The sequence below is a fragment of the Haemaphysalis longicornis genome, unplaced genomic scaffold, assembly GCF_048455015.1.
Source record: "Haemaphysalis longicornis isolate Haplotype H1 unplaced genomic scaffold, Haemaphysalis longicornis Haplotype H1 scaffold_9, whole genome shotgun sequence".
NCBI classification, from domain to species: domain Eukaryota; kingdom Metazoa; phylum Arthropoda; class Arachnida; order Ixodida; family Ixodidae; genus Haemaphysalis; species Haemaphysalis longicornis.
In genome coordinates, this window is record NW_027526460.1 from 47,565,572 (window position 1) to 47,589,103 (window position 23,532).

Below are 23,532 nucleotides of genomic sequence, written 5' to 3' on the forward strand. Positions count from 1 at the left end.
TCGAGTAAGCGATACGTTGGTGCGTATGGGGGAAGCAGGAGTGCATGCCTATACGTCTTCCGGAGGAGGGCATCAAGGGAGTCGAGTTGGTTGGATGTAAGGTATGGTAGGTGGTACAAGATACGGTTGAGTAGAACACTGTGTACGAGACGGAGGCGGTCCTGTTCCGTGATGCCATGGTGTTTGCTGGCGATCCGTCTAATGATATGCGTGGTTTGGGTTGTGTATTTCTTTACGTGCTGGAGGGTGAGTGCGGGTGATCTGTTGTGTGTTAGGGTGAGCCCTAGGACTCTAAGTGGCTGTGTGTGGGGTATTGGGTCAGAATGTATAAAAAGTTGGAATACCGGTCTGGCACCAGACCGGTATTCTGGAGGTCGTTGGTTCGGATCCCACCTGGCGGGCATTTTTTCTCCACTTTCTTTCTTTCTTTCCAAATTCTTTATCTGTTTCAATGACCTACCATATCCTCCCCTTTGCTTTCCGAGGTTTTCTTGACTGACTCTTATTTCTGTGTTATTTTCAACGAGCCCCTCATTTCCCATTCTGATTCGCTATATATATATATATATATATATATATATATATATATATATATATATATATATATATATATATATATATATATATATATATATCTATATATATATATATATATATATATATATATATAATGAGAAAGTTGTTGACTCACGATCAAAAACAAAAACAGTTGTTTACTAACATTTCGACTGGAGGACTAGTCTTCATCTGAGTAACCAGTCTTCCCTGTTACTCAGATGAAGACTGGTCCTCCAGTCAAAACGTCAGTAAAGCACTGTTTTTGATTTTAATCGTGAGAGAGAGAGAGAGAGAGAGAGAGAGAGAAGAGAGAGAGAGAGAGAGAGAGAGAGAGAGAGAGAGAGAGAGAGAGAGAGAGAGAGAGAGAGAGAGAGAGAGAGAGAGAGAGAGAGAGAGAGAGAGAGAGAGAGAGAGAGAGAGAGAGAGAGAGAGAGAGAGAGAGAGCACCTGCGGCGCCGGAGCTGCAGGTAAATTCGAACCATGTGGAACGGGCTTCACAAGTATTCTGCACGTATATGTGGGCTCCAAATACAAGGACTTCCAATTATGGTTTTCTGCAGTACACATTTTCTCCTCTTCGACACCGCTGCGGATTGATCGAGCGGTTGGGTTCTTCAACCCGACGCTTCTGCGCCTCCAGCTCACAGCACCTCTTCGCATAAACAAAGAAAGGAAAAGCGAAAGTTCAAATAAAGCACTCACACAAAGCTCCTCGGAAAGCGCATGCGCGACCGACCAGCAAATAAAGGGCAATGACAACGAGCCAAACGACGGTGTGAGGGTATCGCGCCCTTCTGCAGGTATACAGTACAACCAATACCTGCCCTGCTCGATGCCTGAACGCAGGCGCCGTTTCTCCCGGTCGTGACAGCGCAACCGGCCGTCTCCTACCGGCGGTGATACACGCCTCCGGCGCATCCCGTTCGATCGCGTATACATGATAGATCTGTGCACGGCACATATTGTTCGCCCCCGGACTCAAAGACGAGGGCTCGCCGAGGAACAATCGAGTTGGCGTTCTCCGTGGCCCCCGAGAGCAAGCTCGCTTCCTCCTATTCCCTGTGGCGTGCCCCTCGTTTGATCACGACTCCCGTTTCCGCTTGAATCCCTCGACGTAAGGATGAGGCGAGGGATGGGACAGGGCGGCGCCGGTGTTATCCACGGGCGGCACCCGGTTTTGCTCTCGGTGTTCTTTTTATCCTCGGAGGCTGTCTGTGGAGCGTAGGCGGCACAAATTAGTTTTCGGGTAGGTTAGGCAAGCCCGCCTGGCTTTGCTTAGACGTACGGGACCAAAGAAACCTGTCGACCTGATTGACCGTAGCGCATTCTTGTTGAGGAAGGAAATGTATTGCCTCCGTTTTTGGTGAGGAAGCATTCAGTTTCGGATCGACTGATAGATCGATCGACTGATTGATTGATTGAGATTGATTGATTGCTTGATTGATTGATTGTTAATGGCATCCTTTTGGTATCGGGGCTATGACGTGTGTCATCTCATCAAATATGTTGTACTGCTTTTCTAATTTTAGCGCTGTGACTATTAGCGGCAGGCTCAAAATAAATTTTGCCCGTAACAAGTTTGGTATCCTGTATAATGAGTTTTCTCCTCTCTGCCTTTCTTCCAGCAAGCGTTCTAATTGAGTAACAAAAACAGCCGGGCCAAAAACACGGCAAAAAAAGAAAAATTCCGTTGACTCTGAACGCGGGCGTACATGCACAGGCCTGACGTTCCCATTGGCTGCGACGTGTCACGTGACTGCGACCGCAACGCAAAGCAGAGGAGCGCGGCATTCGAAGTGACACTCAGTGGCGCGGGCATGCGTCGGGCTGACGTTGGGTGTAACGTTATTAAAGTCCAACGTCGGAAACCGGTACCCACAGTTTGACGTACGATGAGTTTGAAGTTGCATCACACATTACGGCTACAAAACGTTTACCCAAATGTAGGCTTAACAAAGGCCGAGGCTCGTAGTTAGTTACAGAGAGGAGTAGGCAAAAATTCACAGAGAACGTTGATGGTAATGACGATGACGATGAAGGTGCTTCAAATACCTCCCGTGTATACTATGCACGCGTATAGTAAAGTTCTATCGCACCGAAAAGTGCAAGAGCACTCAGCTACACACCCACGCTTTCGCATTTACAACATCATAATTAGTGATTAAGTGTCCTTGAGTTTTTTATGCGATTGGGACATGAGTGCGTATACGGAAGAGGCTTCCGCTACGCCAAACACTTGCGCACAGTTTCCGAATATAGAAAAAAACCTGACAGCCTTTGAAACGCTGGTATATAAGGTACGTGTATGTTGCCGCCAAAGATACTGCAGTGCAAGAATACCGCGCGAAGCAGCCACTGAATGCACGGTTATTATTATTAGAAGCTGATAAAGTCTCTCGTTTCAATTTATTCCCCGTACAACATAAATAACCGCTCTTGAGCTCCCTCAAGTTAAAAAGCCGTGGTTGTGGCAGTATACCACATTAAAGACTCCTCTCTCTCTCCCTCTCTCTCACTATTTCAGTAAGCTCATGCACAACACGTGTTTATACTGCGTCCCATCCAAGTTTGTTTAGTTAAGGCCGAACTTTCCCGGTTGAACATTCTGTATGCCGGCGGCGACTGGAAAGGGCAAACTGTTTATGCAACACGATCTCATAAGACCTGGAGCTGGTTAGAATTAGCTTGGACAGGTTGGTAGTTTAACACTACACGTTTTTTTATATTTGTGATATTTCTTTTTAGGCGCCTTAAAACTTATCCAGTAACATTCATCACTTTTGGGGTGGCTGCAAATAACGTCCCTCAAATAAATTTGATTCGGAGGACACTTTCATGTCTGTGAACGTCGTAGCGTAGCGCGGTTTAACGTTACGTGAGCAGCGCTAATGCTATACCATTAGCGTGCCGAGCGTTCAGCTAAGAGAACGTCAAGTTTCGGACGTTTGCGGTAGACAAACTTTTGTCAAGGTCCAATCGCAGCATCAGGCAAATTTAGCTTCGCCCTCGACGACACGTTACCCAAATGAAATTAGGCGGGTGCCGACCAGATGCATATTACTTTTACTCGCCTACTGCGGCGCGCATCACCCAAGCACTTACGACGATTGCCCGTGAAGTTCAGAGCGCGCGAACTCCGAAGTTTTCCCAGTTAGCGGAGACTTCTCATTCGTCAGGGGGGTTAACTGGATCTAAACTCGGCTTGCATTTAGTGGTCGGTGAAGGTGGGGGCTCAACAGAAAACACCTTGCTTTAGGCGCGTCATGTTAGGTAAAAGTCAAAGTGGATTAAAAACCGCGCCGCCATATGAAACCGTCTTGCCGAGTGGTCAACCCCCACACAGAAACAGGCCTTGTGACTGTGCCATCAAAAGAATAGTGATAATGAATTCGAAGTTTTGTTTTTGTTTGAGCAAGATATCTAAACGGAAAGAATAAGGTGCAGAGTGGCCTAGATTGTTTAGGCCCAACTGGTATGGGAATAAAAAAATTAGCGCCCTTCGTCTTTGCGAAAACGGATGATCTGCAAAGCTGCACGCCCTCGACAGAGTGCACAAAACACGTTTGTTTGTAATTTACGACTAAGCATACTTCCTAGCCAATTACCTGAATGAAATTTGAAAAGACCGGAGCTTTATCCTAGCAGACAAACGCAGAGCTGTCTCTTATTTTCTCGCGTCGTAGGTATCTTACTGTTTGCGTAACACGCCAACCCAATGTCATTCTACCACTGAGTTTGAAACCGGACTGATCGCATTGGGCTGTTTGACGGCCACGTTTAAACCACCCGCCATCACAACGGACATGTCATCAGTAAGGGCATGAAACCTTTAGCTACGCGTGTCCCCTCCCTCCACAACCAACCCGTGCAGGCATAAACCGGCAACAGGTCATGAGCGGGTGCTTATAATTGAAAGACACTGTCGAACATGTCGCTCCAAAAGCCCTTAACCTGAACAAGTGATATTGGCCCACTTTGGCGTTCCAAGCGGGCCAGTTGCTGTTCATCCGGGAGAGATTCGCAGCTACTCGACCAGCCGGAACTTGCAGGGGCAACGGCGGCGGCAGCGGCATTCCGTTGTTTTCGCGCTCATTTACGCTTCTGTTGAGGCTGACGCTTCTTCAGTTTCCGCGCTTCTTTCTCAAAGCGAACGACATACGTCCGTCCCATAGCGAGTTAACACCTAGAAGGCCTCAACCTTTATTCCAATGGTCACACACGTGGGTGTCCTTTTCGCTGCCCAATTGTAGGCATCTTATCGTCTGTAAAACACATCAACCGAGACCCGAACGGCTCGATCGCAAAGGACAGCTGACAGGTCGCATTGAGCCATGAGAGTCCCACGTTTAAATCTCCCACCACCACAACGGGTATGTCATCGGTAGCGGCATTAGGCGCTACTGTGCATGTGTCATGTGTCAGGGCACCCCCGGAGATGGGAGGCATCAAGACCCCCTGAGAAGAAAAACAAAAGAACAAAGAACCGGAAATTTAAAGTGCGCGCCAGGAGCGCACCAATGAACGAACGCCGCGCCGAAACACCGAGGCATCATGGTCAAGCATGGTAGCGCACTGGTCAGCCAATCAGAGAACGCCGTGCAGGACACCAGTGGCGTGACGACCATATATGGACACGAAAAGGCAAGGAGCCAATGAGTGTGCGCCGCGATCAAGCCCAGAGGGGTTAAAAGCCGGGCGCACAAAGAGAAGGGGGGAGGCAAGGAACCAGGAGGCGGCAGGAGCACGTGAGCTTCAAGAAACGAGCCAGGGGAACGTGGCCAGGGCTACGACTATGCCTACCCAGCCTGGGCGGGAGCGGGCCGACTTCGGCATCGGCTGCGGGTATCCTAGGCGCACCACAAACCTGTGTCTTCGTGGCCCCAGCGGCGGCGGTCGGGCCCCTTACGGCCAACATCGACCTTCGCTTCGACGGCCCCGAAGCGAAGGTTCGTGCCGAGACTACCCAGGACCTCCAGCGGGCAGCGGCTACAAGGGGGGTAGCCACAGAGGAAGCGCCAGGACGCGCGGAGCCCACGCCGAGCGCATCGACCGAGCGCATCGAACGCCGCTATCAACAAGAGACGACAACGGCTACCACCGAGTTGCGGCCACGCCGTCAGCGCCGACGACCGGGGTCGGCCAGTCTACTAGGGACAGTGATTAGACAAAACGAGGGACTAGTTGTTGTAGAGAGAGTACCAGAGACATGGTGTTTAATTAGTAACGTAAGCACAGGGGTCCTTGGATTGAACTGTATATGAACTCTACTATTTTAGAGACTTTTGAATTTTGGTTTGAATTGTGTTTTGAAAGATTTAGTTTGAGGTTTGGTCGTTATCGGGAATGCAATTGATTTATTAAGTGGCTTGCTTGACGGTTTTTTCAAGTGTACATTAAATGTGTGTTGTGTTAAACATGTCAACGGCTTTCCTGCGTCCATCTGTCTGAGCTGGCCAAGACTATCTCACTATCTGTCACGTGACAGCGTGCATGTCCCCTTCCCTCCACGCCCCAACCTGTGCACACCTAAGCTGGCAACCGGCAATGGGCGCATGATTAGGCGCAAAATATACTGGTGAAGGGCGAGAGAAATACTTTATGTGCGGGCAGACACGATCTCTTATTATTCTTCCGTCAGAAGAACTATGACCAGCTGGTCAACGCGGGGCCGCCGACGCGACAATGTCGCTCGGAATGGCTTTCGAGCTAAATAAGAATTATGTCCTCACACCGGCGTTCCAACGGGGCAAGTTGCTTTCAACCGCCAGGGGACTCGCTGCTAATAGGCGAGGTGGAATTTGAGGCGACAACGGCCATGGCTACATTCCAGCGGCGGCGGCGGTGAAAACGGCGTTCGGGCGTTTTTACACCCATTCGCGCTGCTGTTGAATCTCCACAATTATCTGATAACGGCGCTATGGCCGCTGTCAGCCGACTGCGAAACTTGTAAAAGAGGCTTCGGTGGTGGCGAGGGGAATAATCTTTGTGATAACCCGTTGTGAAAGAGGGGGTGGCGGTGGCAAGGAGAAGCCCCGTAGCTGCGCCGAGTAAATTGGCTTCACCGGAATGAAAACGAGGGGGGGGGGGGGGGGTTGAGACATGTACTGCTTCGCAGTAAAAGGAGGTGGAGGGGGGGGGGGGGGCGATAGTGGCTTCCCGGTGCCTCATAATTCTACACCGCGTCCTGCCCCGAACGCCTGCCTAGGGCGTTCATATAGAGCGGAGATGTGCGTTTGAATATCGCGCTAGAACGAGCGTGGCCGAACACTTCGCATTCCGCACCGAAGCTGATAGCCTAAAAGTGAGGGAGCCTAGAATACGATCTCGCGAGCAAACCGACAAGAGTCAAAGCAGGAGAGAAAGAGGCAAATGGCTCGCTCACCTGGCGAGATGCTGGGGGCGCCCATCTCAAGGAGCTTGGCGGTCCGGTCGGCGGAGCTGCTGGTTCGCCGGGGCGCCCGGCCCGTCACCGGCGTCTCCTGGGCAGTTTTCCGAATGGTTCAGCATCAGCATGGGCACGCACTCTTCGCCGTTGCCTGCGCCGTTGCGTTGCATGCGAGACAGGGAGCACTCGTCATATTTGTGTCTGCCACCCTGTACATGAATTCCGCGTCATCCACCCGCCCGACACATCATCCTTTTACTCTGCTTCGCGCCCAGTTCCGGCTCTCAAAGTCGAGGTTTGCCTGTTTACAGCACAGGGCGCACCAACTGCCGTTCGCGACGCAGTACAGGGAGACGTTTCATCCATAAAAAAAATTCAACTGCCAAAAATCACTTCCGTTAGATTGCAGCTTGATTAACGTGGCGATTCGTCCCAATAACACGCGGAGCTGTTGGGGTTTTGAACAAGGAACCTTACAAAAAGTCCACCCCAATTGGTGAAATATCTAACGGCGCCTTTTTACAAATAGTCCCACCCCAATTGGTGAAATATCTAACGGCGCCTTTTTACTCCCGTTCGCGCTTTACGGAAAGCTGTGGGTGTAACAAATACGATATGGAAGAGAAGCGAGACAATAGAGAGCTATAGCAGAGCGGAGAACTGGTCCCGGTACGGTAGCTAATACACCTGCGCATGCGCACAAACCAGTTTTTCCGCCTCTGCACACGCGCAGTAGCGCCGGTCTCCTACCGGGTACCGTACCGGGACCGGTTTTTCCGCTCTGTTATAACTCTCTAATAGGGAGTTTTAGCACACCGCGTGTTCCTGGTGTACAGCGCGCGTTCCGGGAACCGACTGGGCATGTGCGCATTCGTTCGGGTAGGGTGGCTTAGTTCCGCTGATGGGGCTGCCCCGCCTCCCCATGCCCGTGCATTCGTTCCGGTAAGGGGTGGTCCTCCTCGTCGTGTCTGTGCATGCAGGCGCAGTCGGGTCCCGGTAGCAACGGAAAACACGGTTCACACGGTAAGCGAAAGCTCTCTAATAAAGAGCTATGGCAGGGCGGAGAACCGGTCTCTGTACGGTACCCGTTCACCTGCGCATGCCCGCAACCTGAGCATGCGCAGTGGCTTAGGTCGGCTACGGGTACCGTACCGGGACCGGTTCTCCGCCCTTCCATAGCTCTTTACTGCTCATTCAGGAATCACTCGGGTCAAGGCGGGCAACGATGGAGCAGAATACATTTTAGAGCGCTGCTGCCGTTTCCTGAGGCTGAGCGCTGTCGTTGAACCAAGCGCACTCCTTCCTCCAACCTGTTCGCTTGGCTACGCCGACAGAGGGGAGGATGAAAAGAGAGCGAGCTGGGATCGCAGTGGAGGATGGATGACAATGCCAGCGCAGGAAGGGACAGCGGAAGCATGAGGTGACGAGCAGGGGAGGAACGTATGGCGGAAGTGTTTAAAACGGCGCTCGCAAGCGCCCGTTTGTGTGTTGAGCTGCGTCGGCGTCTGCTTAAACGCAAGAGTCGGAGCTAGGGCGTCCGCCTTTACCACAGTTGGAAACGCACCGTCGTATAAGTGGAGGTCTGTCTACGGCGGCTAATAGATGACGTCAGGGTGGTTTGTAACCGTACGTACCTGTGTGTATCTGCGGTTGGAGTAATTACACGTCGTACTAAGGTCGTTACAGAAATGCAAACTTGACCGGAGTTTAAAGAACAACAAAAAAATCCGGGTTATCTCCACTAACGTGAAACCTGGGGAGGGGCGACGCATGCGGTGTATAAGTGTATTCTTGGCGCCTTGGCGTTCTTGCCAACGGAGATGAAACCGTTGGGGATAGAGGTATACAGCTTGGCTGTAAAAGTCTCTTGTCTTTGGAGCACGAAGCTCTCTAGCGCGAGGCGTAAACGGGTGTCCGGTGTTTTAGTATTGTGACTACATGAGACGATGGTTACGATAACGACATTAGACGCCGACAGCCGGAGCCCATAAGTGGTTTCGCCCCTAAAACTTATCCATCCTGGTCAACAGTACTGGATGACCAGTGAAGCTGTGAGGTCTCCAGCGGCTCGTTGTTACCATGCCGCTAGCAGAGCTGTCCTCGCCAATCCACGTTAAGGAGTTCTCTCTCTCTCTCTCTCTCTCTCTCTCTCTCTCTCTCTCTCTCTCTCTCTCTCTCTCTCTCTCTCTCTCTCTCTCTCTCTCTCTCTCTCTCTCTCTCTCTCTCTCCGTGCCCCGTTCCCCTTCTGTGCAACACCTGCTGCGCCGTTCCAGCAGGCGGTGTTCACGTGATCGGCGGCTGGCTGTTCACGTGTTCGTGGAGCGACCTCGAAGCTTTCGGGTTTCATATGTTCGCGTGGTCCTCTCCCGGCGGGCGTCCCGTTTGACGTGGAGCGGCACGTGCGCAGTTTGATCGCATTCATTCTCTTGTCGACATACTTTTCCTTTATTTTTGTTTCCGTGCTGCCGGCCTTCGGCTCACTTCCACCTCCTTCTTGCACACGGACGCCACGAAAAATCCCGACAAACAATACGCTGACAGCTTCGCCGTTCAAACTGACTCGCTCATAAATGCTAAACGAATTAATTTTCCTTCACACTCTTGTCAGTGTTAAACAACAAGCCGCCAAGGAACAGCAACGTTACTGCGAAGATTTGTTGAAAAAAAAAAAAAAAAAAGGAATGCTTAAAAAAAAAAGTCTCGAAGAAAGCCCACCGCGCCAGTGTGCTCGCAAAGCGTTACGGCGTCTCAAACCCTTCTGCACGCACATAAGCACGAACACACGCCTGGAAAATCGATGTGGTTTCAAAACAGCAGCCGCCTCATTGTCCGCCCATGGAAGCGCGGGGGAAGCCGAGGCGCGCCGCCGCCCGTGCGAAACTTTGTGCACGCGTGCAGCGGGTATGAATTATTCTCGCCTTCACGGCAGCGTTGCTCCTGTTCGCTGTATGGAGTGTCGCACGGCATCCACGGGGAAAGAGTTTCAGAAGCAGGCAGAAGAGCAGCTCGGAGCTTGTTAACGGCAGGCACGGTGAAAAGCGTGCGGTTTTCGGAATTTCTTCCCTTCGTGGTGTTCCCGCTATTGTTTGCGTTACCGGCGCAAACAAACGCGCATAAACAAAAGGCAGGGAGGGGGTGGGGGGGGGGGGGGGGGGGGGGGGGGGACTAGGAGCCGGCTGGTAACGACATGTTGAGGGGAAAAAAATCGGGAGGACCAATACTCCCAGTTCTCTTTATACTTTTTATAAACACGGCTACGCAATGCTGAACGCATTACAAAGATTGTTTGTGATGTGACGCGTGCTGTATTTTGATGCAGGGGCACCTCTGCGCGTGAATGTATGTATGGGGCGCTCTGAGTGCAAGGAATGGTAAGGCTTTGAAAATATAGTAAATCTTCGCTATAACGCAATCGCTTGAAAGTGTCTCATGGTCCCCGCTGAAATAAATTAAGATCAAGCCACCTCCGGTTTTAATGAGGTGTCGCATATAACAGAGAGAATTTTCTAACAATATCGCTTCTTCATAACGAGGCTTTGCGGTAAATTAAATTATATTTGTCTAGTGCCGGAGCGGCAACAGACAGTCATTTATGACTACTTATAGTTAATCACGAAGGTATTTACGGTTTAGAATAAAGAGGTGTGCATAAGTAATTAACTTGTAGCTTCAATGAAAGGCCTCAAGCTTCAACGTTGAAAAATACGCGAATAAATGTGAATGAAGCTAGAGTTTCCACAACACTTTCGTACGTGGAGTATTGGAGGATGTGGAGGAAGCGGCAATTGCATGATTGTACATTGCCGCCTCAGCGTCGACTACGCCACTTCGTGGCCAGTGCCAGTTCTGCACGGTGGGAAGTCGCTCAGGAGCAACTTTCGACAGTGCAGTACTGGACTGATTAAAATTAACCATCTGTAGCCTTTGGGCCAATCCCCTGCCAGGATCGGGTGTCGGTGCGCGCGTGCGTGCGTGCGTGTGCGTGTGCTCGTTCATATTCCGCCTCATCATAAGTATAGAGACTATTGTCGTTAAGGTAAAATCAATTAAAACGAACACACAGTCAACACAAACTGGAAATTTGCTTTCTTTTTTTCTTCAATTCTCAACAAAAAAAGTTTACTTGAAACCAACTTGCCATGCTACTAACATAACTCCTCACTACCTATTAGTTCCTAGCGGAAATTTAGTATACGTAGGCAACGGCCATGGAGCTGATGAACGTGGAACGTCGTAGTTGACATTTGAATACTACGCTGCTAAGTCACCTCCTCTCACGCTACGCACACTCAACGCTTCTGATAAGTGAATGAGAAAGTTTTAGTGATCTTGACAACATATTTTTCAGTTTGAGGCAGAGTAGTAACAAAGAATCTGCAACGCAAATAATAATAAAAAAAACGAACAAGAAACGAAGAAGATAGCTTTAGTTACGGTTAAATCTCCGTTCGACGGATGGCAGCATGAACTGAACGACCGAAGTTTCGAAAAGAAAAAAAAACTTCGTGAAAATGCGGCTAACCGGAATCTACGCAAGGAAAAAAATATATACGTCCACGCGAAGACAGCGCAAACAAAGTTCAAAACTGTGAGCGCCTCGCAAACTAGTATTTATTTACTGTCCCGGCGCTGTTCGAGGACCGAATTTATAGAGGCTAATGAAACTGCATCAGTCGCGGCACCGCAAGTTTGGACCGAAATAAACCCGAGCGTCATTCACTACAAAATTCGTAATGCTTTTCTCCAAAGCTCGTATATAAAAAGTACTGATAGAAAGTACAAGAGGAAAGGACCCTAAAAAAAACAATCCTTCCACCAATATCCCAGTATACACCGCCCCCCACTTCTTGTTTTTTTGTTTTACACCTTATCTTCTTCACCCTTTTTTAATTAAGAAAGTCTGCGTTTACTCCACAGAAAAACACCCCCGCTGGCGTCAGCGTGAATCCTGGGGTGAATAAATTTACCTTTAATGCAAATTTTTCGGGGCGCGGGGGCGCTGGGAGGGAGTCTTTAGTTTTGTTTTCGTTCTCGGAACGCCTTATGTTTTCAGAAGCGCGGCTTCAATATGTTTACGAAAGCCGTTACGCGACGTCGTTGGGCAGACGAAAATACCGCGCGACCGAGGGAAACGACGCTGTTAGTGAAAGGTTGTAAAGTAGAAACGAAGAAGGTGCGAGCTAATAAACGCAGCCACCGGGACCGTGTAGTGGAAAAAGTTAGAGAAAAGACGAACGAATAATGATATCTTGAAGGAGGAAACTTATAAAAAAGCCAGCTGCAGTGAACATCACAATATACGCCCTGAAGCAATATGCGGGCAGTGTCGTCGTGGTTGCGTAATTTTCCAGGCTCCAGCAAAAAGAAGCGCGTTTAATAAGCTGTCTTCGCCTCCGTGCACCGAGGAAAATAAATCTGGCTGCTACCCGCAGTGTCAGATGAAATACCATATCCATGACGGCTTTATGAGCTGAACGGCACCCAACATGCACCCGCGTTAGGCCGTGTAAACTATAAGCCGAACATGAGGACGTTTCGTTTCGTGTTGCCATTTTTGCGACTTGCTGTTGGAAATGCGGTCGAGCAGATGCAAGCGCGTGAAGTAAAGCCCCGTTATTCCGAAATCCCCAGGGCAAGAAACTTACTTCGGTATAAGCAATAGTTCGTTAAAAGCGGAGCTGATTTTCTCTCAGTGCTCAACCCTGGGGACCATGAAACACTTCGATTAAAGCGATATTTTTAATAAAGGGATCTCGTTATAAGCGACAATAAGAGTTTAATAAGCGATTTCGTCAGTGTTTACTGTAAAACATGACGTTATGTGACCGAAGCGATTGGTAACCCCAGGATCCTAATCGCTTGTGGTAGCCTGTCGTGCGTGATAAATTCGACCATATCGGCATAAAGTCGGGACAAATTCGTGATAAATTCGGGACAGAGTGGGCACTTGCTCACTCGTGTTAGAGCGGCGGGTAGGCAGGCGGAAGTAAGGAGGAGCGGTTTCGTCTCCCACTGCATACCACATTGGGACGACGATTATTACAATTAAAATTATTATAATTAGAAATAAAGCTTCTCGATTGATCGACATACGCTACAATCGGGAGCACGTTTCATTGTACGTAGCGTATAAACTTCCGTGTTGCTTTTTTGTTTTGTTCGTGTGTGATTAGAAATCCAACCGGCTACCGCTGACCAGGTTAATGAACTTTTGATTGATTGATTGATCGATCGATTCGTTATTGTGACAGTGACGACATTGCCTGCTTACGGTGTAGGCAGGGCGCGCAGGAAGCTACGTATTTGGAGACACTGTGACGTCACAAGGGTAGTTCCACAAGGCTAGGTTCATGAGGTTGTTTGTAGGTCTAACCTCCGCAACGTATGCGACTGAACAGAATTTAGAACATATTGCGAAACAGTGGGACGTCATTAGAGGGCTGTGTAGTGGCCTCGAATGGCCGCCCGTTGCAGATAAGTTGAGGCTCTACATTTCCACCAACCTGCATACAATGAAGCCAGAAGCAAGACTTCTACGAAATAACTCCATTGTCCGTCTAATTGACTTTCGTATCGCGTCTCAGAACCAGCAGGGGCAAAACTTACAATACTGAATCTGCAAAAAAAGAAGTAATGAAGTGGCACGACACAGTTCAAAATGCAATGCCGTGTACACTTACTCTCCGGAAATTATGCCTTCGCTGAGACGTTGCATGAAACGGTTCGTCTTTTAAAACACGGGAAAAAAGAAAGCATAACGAAAAAAAAAACGACAAGGAGCAGCGAAGAGAGCACGGGAATCCGATTTCATAAGACACAGCTCGCTCTGCAATCGCATCGACGCTTAACGAATATTTGTCTCCACGTCGCGTCTCTCGCTACTCCACGTCGTGCGCATAAAAGCAATCAAGACCGATTATAGCATTTTATTTCCCTTTGTAGGATTGCAGATTTCCGGGCGGCTGGTATTACACCCTCGCACAAACGTCGACTGGGCGCGTACATCAGGCACCGCTCTAGGGATATACTACAAAGCTTTATATGTATATATATATATATATATATATATATATATATATATATATATATATATATATATATATATATATATATATATATATATATATATATATATATATATATATATATGCTTACATCGAAAAATCTTTCGGTAATGAGTTAGACAACGGAGGACACGCTGGTTAATGAACCCTTCGGAGATGTCCTCATTTTGAAATTTGAAGTGTGTTCTCTTCCACTTTGCTCAGCTCGTATTATACACTCGTCTAACCTTTTTTTCTTCTTCTCCAAAGCGACCGGGAAAATTTTTGTTGAATCGGGCTGAAAATAACGAGCCAGGTTCTCAGTTTTCTTTCAACGCTTGAAAGACAACGCTCGCTCTTCGCGCTTTCCTTCTTCAGTAGTTGCGTTAATTTTGCCCCCTTATTTTAATCGCTCTAGAATCTTCCCCTCCCTCGCTTCCTGCTGCACTTAGCGAGTCGGCACCCCCGAGCCCGCCCCTGGCGCTATCTCAAGTGAATAACTTTGCCTAAATGACGTCTCGTTTCTGATAACACGATCCCCGCCCTCTCTACCGCTCGCTTGGAAAGGCGCTCTCGGAGTGGAAATTAACGCGCAGCGACGCTAGGCCCGAGGTAAATCGCCACCTAAAGTAGAATAAAGTTGGGAATAATAGAAGAAACACCCAAAGAAAGAAGAGAGAAGAAAGAGGGTAGACGACGAAGATGGAGGCGCGAAGTGGAAACGACGGCGAGGGATGAACTTACGGTCAGCTGGGCACGTCGCGAAGGGAGTAGATTCGCTTTCATTTATTTCATTTAGGAGCAACTTGTTTCACTTAATCTATAACTGGGCAGGACCTTTAAGCGAGAAAAATCCCTGCACCCTTTCAACGCAGTTCAAGCGAGTTTAACCGAACTAAAGAAACGAGTAAGGTCGGGGATGATCCCCTGCTTCCAAGAAGGTTCACTCCGTGACGCAAGGGTTTCCGCCAGGAGCCTTACTGGGTCCTATTCTGTTCTTAAGCGCTGTGACTACACAGGCGTAACGCTGCTGTGGTGAGTTCGAACCTGAAAGAAGCAGCATCAAACGTATTTACTGAAGGTGAATCCCGTTGTGCGCATGCGCTCCTGTTCCAGAAAACCTTATCTTCTGGAGCTCTTTACGTAGAGGCTTGCGTGTGTGACTGAGAAAACTTTTCCTGTGCGTGTGTGCGTGCGCGTGCGTGAGAAGAAACGAGTGCGAGTGCGTGTGAAAATCCGGGGCCTTTACGGTTCCCTGAAGGCGCACAGGTCCACGCATTAGACCTTTTCGTTCTGAGCCCCGGTAGCATCGTAACGCGTTCTGGACTGTACTGCGCTTGCGCAGTTCCACCATCCTGTCTAGTGCGCCAATTAAATCGGCGCTAACTTAGCCAAATTATAAAATGACCACTCCGGGTGACCAATGAGTTAGGAAGGCCTTAAGTGCTCTTGGATTTATCGGGTAAGGCTTGACTAGATGGGAGCAGAACGTTTTTTTTTTTTTCTCACAGCGAAGTGGGCAGCTCCCCGCCATTGATTTGCTACAGAGAGGACGGTGAGATGACGGCGAACAGAACTGAGAAATGAAGAAACAATGGGTGTAACAGGGGCGACGGAATGGCCCGATGTTTAATTAGGGAGCCGTAAATTTAGGATGGCGGAAGCGTGTTGTTGCACCGGTGGCCGGGATGAAAGGCCTTAATTAAAGCGGTTTTCAATGGGAGCCGAAGGGCGGCGCTCGCTTCACTGAATAGCTCGAGGAAGAAAGACTTGAAAGAGAACTGAGGTACGGGAAACGGGAGAAAGGTAAGAGGATGAGGGAAAAAAAAAAAGGCCCACCGGAGTCGTCGAAAGTGCGCTCCGGATCTGCACACCAAAGCCGCGCAACACAACATGAAAGAATATAGATCTGAAATAACGGTGCTTTCCCGCCTTTATGAGAGGCGCTTCTTGATGGCGCAACAAATTATGGGCCACGTACGACGTGAATCTCCCGACCATATTCTTGTGTCCTGTCCGTACGAAACTAACGAGACAAGAGCGCGAATTTAAATCGCCGAGGAAAGTTGAGCGGAGGGCAGGGGTCGAATACAATGAAGCGGTTTGTCAAGGTTGTTAAGACTGGCTAAGATTAGGGTTAATGGGGGAAAGTTGGAGGATGACTTGACAGGAGTCGTACCGGTTTGAAAATAATTTTGAAAAATCGCGCAACTTTTGAATTTTATTGATTTACACACGGCTAGCTTGAGTGCCACGCTTTAAGCAGAAAAGGGTGATTGCGGTACAACAACATTCTTTTTTCTAAGGGCGAGATAAAAGAATGGCCATGCATTTTTTCAGCGGCTGCTTCGGTGGACCCTTTTGGAATGAAGAGACTCGCGCGGGATGAAAAAGTTCCCGGGGGAAATACCATGTCTAGATTAAAGCTGCCTGCGCAAGCGCGGAAGCTAGGGCGATCGTTTATAACGGTGCTTTTCTCGAACTCTCGCCGTAGTTGTGGCGGAAGAAATATTGCGTGTCTGGAGCGGAAGTTAGTTTTGCGTTCTGTGGATTTCTTTTCAGCAAGGTTCCTAATGATTTCGGCTCCCGCGTCTCGATACGTTCAATGCCTTAAGCAGCCGCTCGCTAGGCTCCGTTTTCGAATGTTCCCTTCTTCGTCTGTACTGCATTTGAATAGTTCGTGTGTATAACTTATATTGAATAGATAAACAACCAAATAAATGAAAAAAAAAAACTGGTCTAGCTTCCTTGTGCAGCGAGAACAAAAAAAAAATAATGGCCCTTTTGTGTCTTCACAGTCATTTCAATGCACCTTGTATCTTTAAGTAATGCCCATTAATCCGCTGCTGAAAAACGAACTTTTTTTCTATTGTAATAGTACTAGCTATGAAGCGTTAGTGAGAATAACTTGCTTTAAAGTATAACCAATACACATCTGAATACGCGGTCCGGGCGTTTCCACAGTTCCACTCAAGCACGCAATGCATAGAATTTTTAGTGGAAGCCTAATCCTAACGTAAGCGGCGATATGCTTAATGCTCCCACCTGGATGCTATAATCATGCTGAAGACTCCCCGGCCCATCCTAAGTTGCAGGTGCGGTGATTATTAGAACCGACCTATTCAAAGATTACCGAAGCCATCTGTCTACCTTTTTGTCTTCTGTCCGTTGTCGCCGCATAAAGACCTGTTCAACCAGCCTCATGCATGTGCAACCGTTTAGTTGCTGAACTTTTCGAGCTGCTGTGCTTTCAACGATGCTTTCAAACGCAGGAGTAACGGCATACGCTTTCCACAGTTCAAAGTGTACGCCAATCTTACGGTTGTAAAAAAAAGGAGCGAAATTCCGACTGCCTTCTCCGCGAGGAAGTCGTGCGCATGAAATGCGACGAGGTACCGTCACCCTAAGCTTTCCCTTCGTTCATCTAGGCTGGCATAAATAACAAACGGAACCGATGTAGCATGTGCGGTGGGAATGCATTTGCAGCGTCTGGTGAGAGGGAAGTAAAACTGAATTTCGTGGTCAAATTGCTTGCTGTGGCAACGCGAGGAAACAAACGCAGTGCAAGTGATGCAGCAAAAACAGGCGTGCCTCACCCTGGCCATCTTCCCTGTGAGTCTTAAGAAACATTTTACGCACGATAGGGCTAGGTCATGACCGGACAAGCTGTCAGCTCTCCAGTTCATTTAGAAGAGGAAGCCGTGCTTACGCAGACTTTAGCTCGTGTGCCCAAAATTAACACCGTCTTTCTATCTCGTAGGTTTGTTCTGCGCAGGGCCACCTGTCCCCTTTGTCAGACGAGTGGCGTAAACTTACCTCTGTACGATCCAGCATATAATTGTGCAATGCGCTCACAACCCAGCCCTACCACCCCTCTCTACCCGTTCCTTTCCTGAGCTGTGGGAGACACTGTTGACCAGCTGTCAACCGGAGGACCAGACTCGCCTGGTGACATGGGCCAAGACGGTGAGGGCAACGCATGGATTTCCGGACTAGGGTTCCACTCTCACATTTGAGCTCATTAAAATGTTTTCTCTCTCCCTCTATCTCGTATGGCAGCCGCGAAACACCGCAGGGCTCGGTCCTGTCGCCCGTTATTTTTAATGTGGCGATCATTAAGCTACCTCTTTTACTGCGACAAATTCCAGATGACGTCAGCATTTTTGCTGATGACATCACGATTTGGGCAGTGGGAGGAAGCGACTGAGATATACAAGAACGGCTGCAAGCAGCCGCTGACACGGTACAAGAATACGTAACCCATAAAGGCCTCGTATGTTCACCACGAAAATTAGAAGTCCTCTTTTACAATCCAGCTAGGCCCGGCAGGATACAAAGACATGACCCTAACATAGAAAACCTACTGCAGGGCAGCCCGATACCCAGAACTGAATGCATATGAGTTCTAGGGCTGAGAACAGATGAGAAAGGAACCAACACGGTTACCATAGAGGCCCTGTACAACGCAGCTGTGCAAACTGGCAAACTCATTGCCCGGATAGCCAACAAGCACCATGGCCTCAAGGAACACTATCTCCTCCGGTTAGTTCAGGCCTTTATCATCAGCAAAGCAACTTACGTTACTTCGTACCTCAAACTCAAGAAAACAGAGAAAGACAAAATAGAACGAATTATACGCGAAACCACCAAGGCAGCTGTAGGCATTCCAATGGCTGCCTTTACAGAAGTATTACTGGAGATGGGCATTCACAATACGTTGGATGAACACACAGAAGCCCAACGCATTGCCCAATACAACAGGCTGGCTGGGACCCCAACTGGGCGAACAGTTCTGAAGTCGCTGCACATACCTTACGCAGACGAGAATGAAACCAAAGACACATTTGAAGAGGACCTACGAGCCCAAATCAGTCTGGCCCCGCTCCCTAGAAGCATGCATCCGGAGTACCATCAAGACCGTCAGCTTCCCCGTGCTAAGGTGCTCCACAAGCAGTACAGCTCATACCCAGCGGTATGCTACGTCGACACGGTGGACTACCCTGGAAAACGTGCGGTATTGACCGTGGTGGTAGATCAGCACGGAAATGCAACCTCATCATGCTCAATTCCTACGTCCAACCCAGAAACGGGAGAAGAGGTGACCATAGCTCTTGCAATTACAAGAATGCAGGCTCCTACCATCCCCTCGGACTCCAAGGCCGCCCTTCGCCACTATGCGTGCGGTAGGATCTCCACCACAGCCGCCAAAATACCCCAGTTTCAAGGCACATCCGCTTGGTATGGACGGCAGCTCACCCATCCCTCCCGGGGGACGGGATGGCACGCGAAGCAGTCGAGGTGATGGGACGAAGGCACCGGACATTCCCGCGAGGTTCATTCGTCTTTAAAAGGTATGGCAATAAAGTCTGTTCTCTATCCCTCTCTATCTCGTATCTACTTGACAGAGTTAGCGCAGTTCCTGCAAAAGCATCGGATGCTGCAGCGGAAGCTTAACATTGCTTGTCCCTAGGCTCAACCCGACGCATCCAATGAGATATATCCACGCGGTGAAAGAAGGTCTGGATTTGATCATCATCATCATCATCATCATCATCAGCAGCAGCAGCAGCAGCAGCAGCAGCAGCAGCATCATCACCAGCCTATCTACGCCCACTGCAGGGCAAAGGCCTCTCCCATTATTCTCCAATTACCTCGGTCCTGTGCCAACAGTGACCAATTTATCCCCGCAAACTTCTTGATCTCATCTGCCCATCTAACTTCCTGCCGCCCCCTGCAACGCTTGCCTTCTCTAGGGACCCACTCTGTTACCCTTAATGACCAGCGGTTATCTTGCCTTCGCATTACATGCCCTGCCCACGTCCATTTCTTTTTCTTAATCTCTACTAATATGTCCTTAACACGTGTTTGTTAACTGACCCACTCCGCTCTCTTCTTGTCCCTTAATGTTACACCTATAATCTTCCGTTACATTGCTCGCTGAGTCATCCTCAATTTAAGTTGAGCCCTCTTAGTGAGCCTCCAACTTTCTGCCCCGTAGGTGAGTACCGGTAAGATGCAGCTGGCATACACTTTTTCTTCAGGGACAATGGTAGGCTGCCATTCATCATCAAAACATTACAATCAATCAATCAATCAATCAATCAATCAATCAATCAATCAATCAATCAATCAATAAATGAATCAATCGATAAATAAATAAATAAATAAATAAATAAATAAATAAATAAATAAATAAATAAATAAATAAATAAATAAATCTAGCTTAAGCTGGAATTCGGGACACGCAGGACAGGAGCGGTTGAAGGTCAGTGGGTGCGGCCTTTGTGCTGATGGGGACCTAAATAGGCTCATGATGATGACGACGCTATGGGGACCATCAAAGTTTTGTTCTTCCCGCTAATCGTTCTTCCCCGGACCGGTGATCAGTTCTGTGGTAATGCCCCCCCCCCTCCCCCCTCCCCCCCGAAAATGAGTGGGTTGGCGGGCTCAAACTGCGGGCTTATCGGTGGTGGGCGAACGAGGAGCCCTTGCCAGCGTAAGATAGGACAATATAAAAGTTCCACCTGCAGGAACGTAGATGATTGTCTGATCTGACTTTTAGCCGTTAATCCGCAAAGCCAACACAACTTTCGGAGTCAGGCAGGCCGGTGACGCTCTGGCGCTGCATGGCTCGCGTTCGTGAAGGGGATATTCGCGGAGTTAAGCCCCCACATCCGGCCTAAATCACGAAGCAAAGTCCCCGGAGGCTCAATTAACGAAAGGCTGACGCTGTGCTGAATACAAGCGGCGTGCGGTGGAGATCAATTCACGAGCTGGCGGTGTGTACCGTCGTATTTGTTTGGCGGTCCCATTTTGAACAGCCGTCCTATTCTGACTGTGAACGTTTTTTTTCCCGCTTTTACCTGGTCGTGTTTAGAGCGCTCTCGCACTTATCACTAGTACTGAGCGAACGGTCGCTTCTGCTTCGTTCCAAATTAAACTCTCGGTCGGCATTTCATGCCCTTTGAAATCGGCACTATTTGTCGAATAATCGAAGTTCGAAAACACGGTGAGGTCATGAAGTTGTGCCCTTCACAAACATGAAAGAACGACGAGGAAAAGCGTTTCTTTTTTGCGTGTTTTATGTCAGCTGCGCGTTTCATTTCTTTGTGTTTTATTTCATATCGCAGCAATTGGACACGATTTTTTATTCGTGTTTTATTTTATTTTTTTACTGCGGCACACGCTTCGGAAAGCGCCAGAGCCGAGGACAATCAGGAAGCAGCTACACCTTCCTGCGCCTGCTTTCGCACTACATAATAGATTAGCGATGCGTCAAGAGGTACTGAAGGCGATGTCAGCTACGCAGGAAGGAGAAAAAGTCGTCCAATGCGCTTGAAAAGTTGCGATAAAGCGTAACTTTGCCGCATTAAGATGTTCAATCTAAGTGGGTGCTCAGTAAAATGAAGTATAGCTTCAAACAAAGACATAGGTGAGTGTGTTCAATCATCTTGTTCTTGTTTTGTTTATTGGCTGATTGTAAACTGCTGAATTCGGTATAATTAGTTCTCGCTCGACCTACAGATGAGTAAATGCAGTACCTAATTTTTTTCCAGTTTCTGTTGGATACTTTTTAGTGAGATACGTAGTGATGTAGAGAGAGAGAGAAACTCTTTATTAAAGAGGAAAATTCAGAGAGGTTTGCTGACGTAGTGAGGTAGTTTATAAATTATGAAATAAGGACAAGAACAGTAATGTACATTGAACTTCTATATCAGAATTTTCTGACAGTAATAACAAAACAAAAATGTGAATCTTTCATGGTCACGCGCACTTCATCCCATGTTCCGTCTTTCTGGCGATTTGTTTACTATTTTAACCATGACCGAAGCTAAGTGCGACGAAAAACCGGAACCGCGGGCGGTAAAAGCACGTGTGGCGAACTCCGGCACATCCCACACGATTTTTTCCCCGTCTGAGCTGCTGCGCTGTCGAAGCCTCACAAGCCATCCCATTACCGCGTTTGCTCTCCCTAATCTCGAACCCAACTTGCAACGGTGCTCTGACCGCCACCCAGAAAGCAAAACACAGCAAAATAGCGTATCAGCTCTCTGGTGAGCTCCTGAGACAGCCGCGCTTCTGTTTTAGTTACCACCGCTGTGTACGTGGGCTCACTAATTATGGCCTTTTCCGTCAAAATAGCCGGGGCGTTGAATGGGGTGTGCACGAAGTGGACACCCAACGATTTGTAAAGGAAGCCCGGTGGAAAGAGAACAGCAAAAATGGGTTCGGAGTGGACGGTACGGCCATAAACGACGAGACCGCGTCAACCACTACAAGAGGGGGAGGGGGAAAGAACAAGAAAAAAATGTAGCAGTCGGGTTCTTTTGGAGGTCGCCATCATGAAAGCCCTGCGAGCCGATTTCCGATTCTCGACGTGGTGTCCACTAGTGCAGTGTTCAATGTCGAACGTACAGGACCGACGGCGGACGCTGTCCAAGTGGGGTAGTTACGAGGAGGGAAGGGGAGGGTCGTTAGACTCGACAGTATGACATAGGAGTAGCATTAGTCGAGCCTAATGGCGTGCTCTTGTCTGTCCCGGTGTACGCAGGAACGGAGGAAATGAAAGCGCGCCTCGGGAGCTAGTTGGTTGTGCGTTGCACGTATCTGAAGCGATCAGGCAGGAATAAGTAGATGGAAGATCTGTATACTATTCCTAGAGGAAGGATCTTTCAGCGAAACCTGCGTTAGTGTGTGATCCGGTCCTGCACTTCGGTGTGGAGGTTACAACGGGCAATATACAGTACGAAAAAAAGGTTAGGTTTGATAGCTCTCGCCAAGGTATTGATAAGAACACAAACACACAGTTAACTTGCAGTTTACCACGTAAAAAAACGACATTGATATTACGGCGCTTGAATCGGTAAAGAGGAAGCACTTCGTTTTACTTGTTAAGAGATTCCTTGCCTTTCTAGAACCTATACCTGTTAGGCCCAATGAATCTTCCAGTGCGGCGCAAGTTCGGGTGCCTGCAGTTATCGTATACGTATGTTCACTCTCGCCACACGTTTCCAGTCTTGCCAACAACCCTATATTCGCTGCCGCAACATCAGTACAATACCATCGTGCAGTAAGCCTGGTACTTTGCAACCGCAAAGCAGGCGCTATAAGCTCGGTTCTCCCTAATAACACACCAATTTGAAATACACTCCCAGGTACAACTGGGTCTGCGTATTTATGCAATTATTTTGTGTCGTTATGGAAGAGCTTTAAAGGTTTGTCTTTTCTTTTGGGAGGTCTAACGTGCCGAAGCTGCACCTGGGCTTTCATGCGCGCCGTAGTGGGGGGCTCCGGAATATTTAAACCACCTGGGGATCTTGAACGTGCGCCGTAGTCTTCGGTTTTTTTCCTCCACATCAGAAGCGGCCACCGTGGCTGGGATTGAACCCGCGTCCTTGGGCTCAGCAGCACAAAGCCTTAGCCAATGAGCTACCGCGGCGGATAGCAGGTGTTTTCCCCCGGTACGCGTTTTACGCGATGATTGATGATTTATTGTAGGGTTTAACGTGCCGACGCAACGCAGGTGATGAGGCGCGCCGTAGTGGA

The 23,532-nt window shown here is 48.7% G+C and overlaps 1 protein-coding gene across 1 annotated transcript in view; it reads right to left on the reverse strand.

Moving 5' to 3' along the window:
• The window catches only part of LOC144152777 (potassium voltage-gated channel protein Shaw-like), a 246,572-nt gene that overhangs the window by 19,412 nt on the left and 203,628 nt on the right, over positions 1 to 23,532 (reverse strand). Inside the window, 2 exon segments of the mRNA XM_077684222.1 lie at positions 6,941 to 7,046; positions 7,048 to 7,094. Of these exon segments, the coding sequence (XP_077540348.1) occupies positions 6,941 to 7,046; positions 7,048 to 7,094 (153 nt within the window).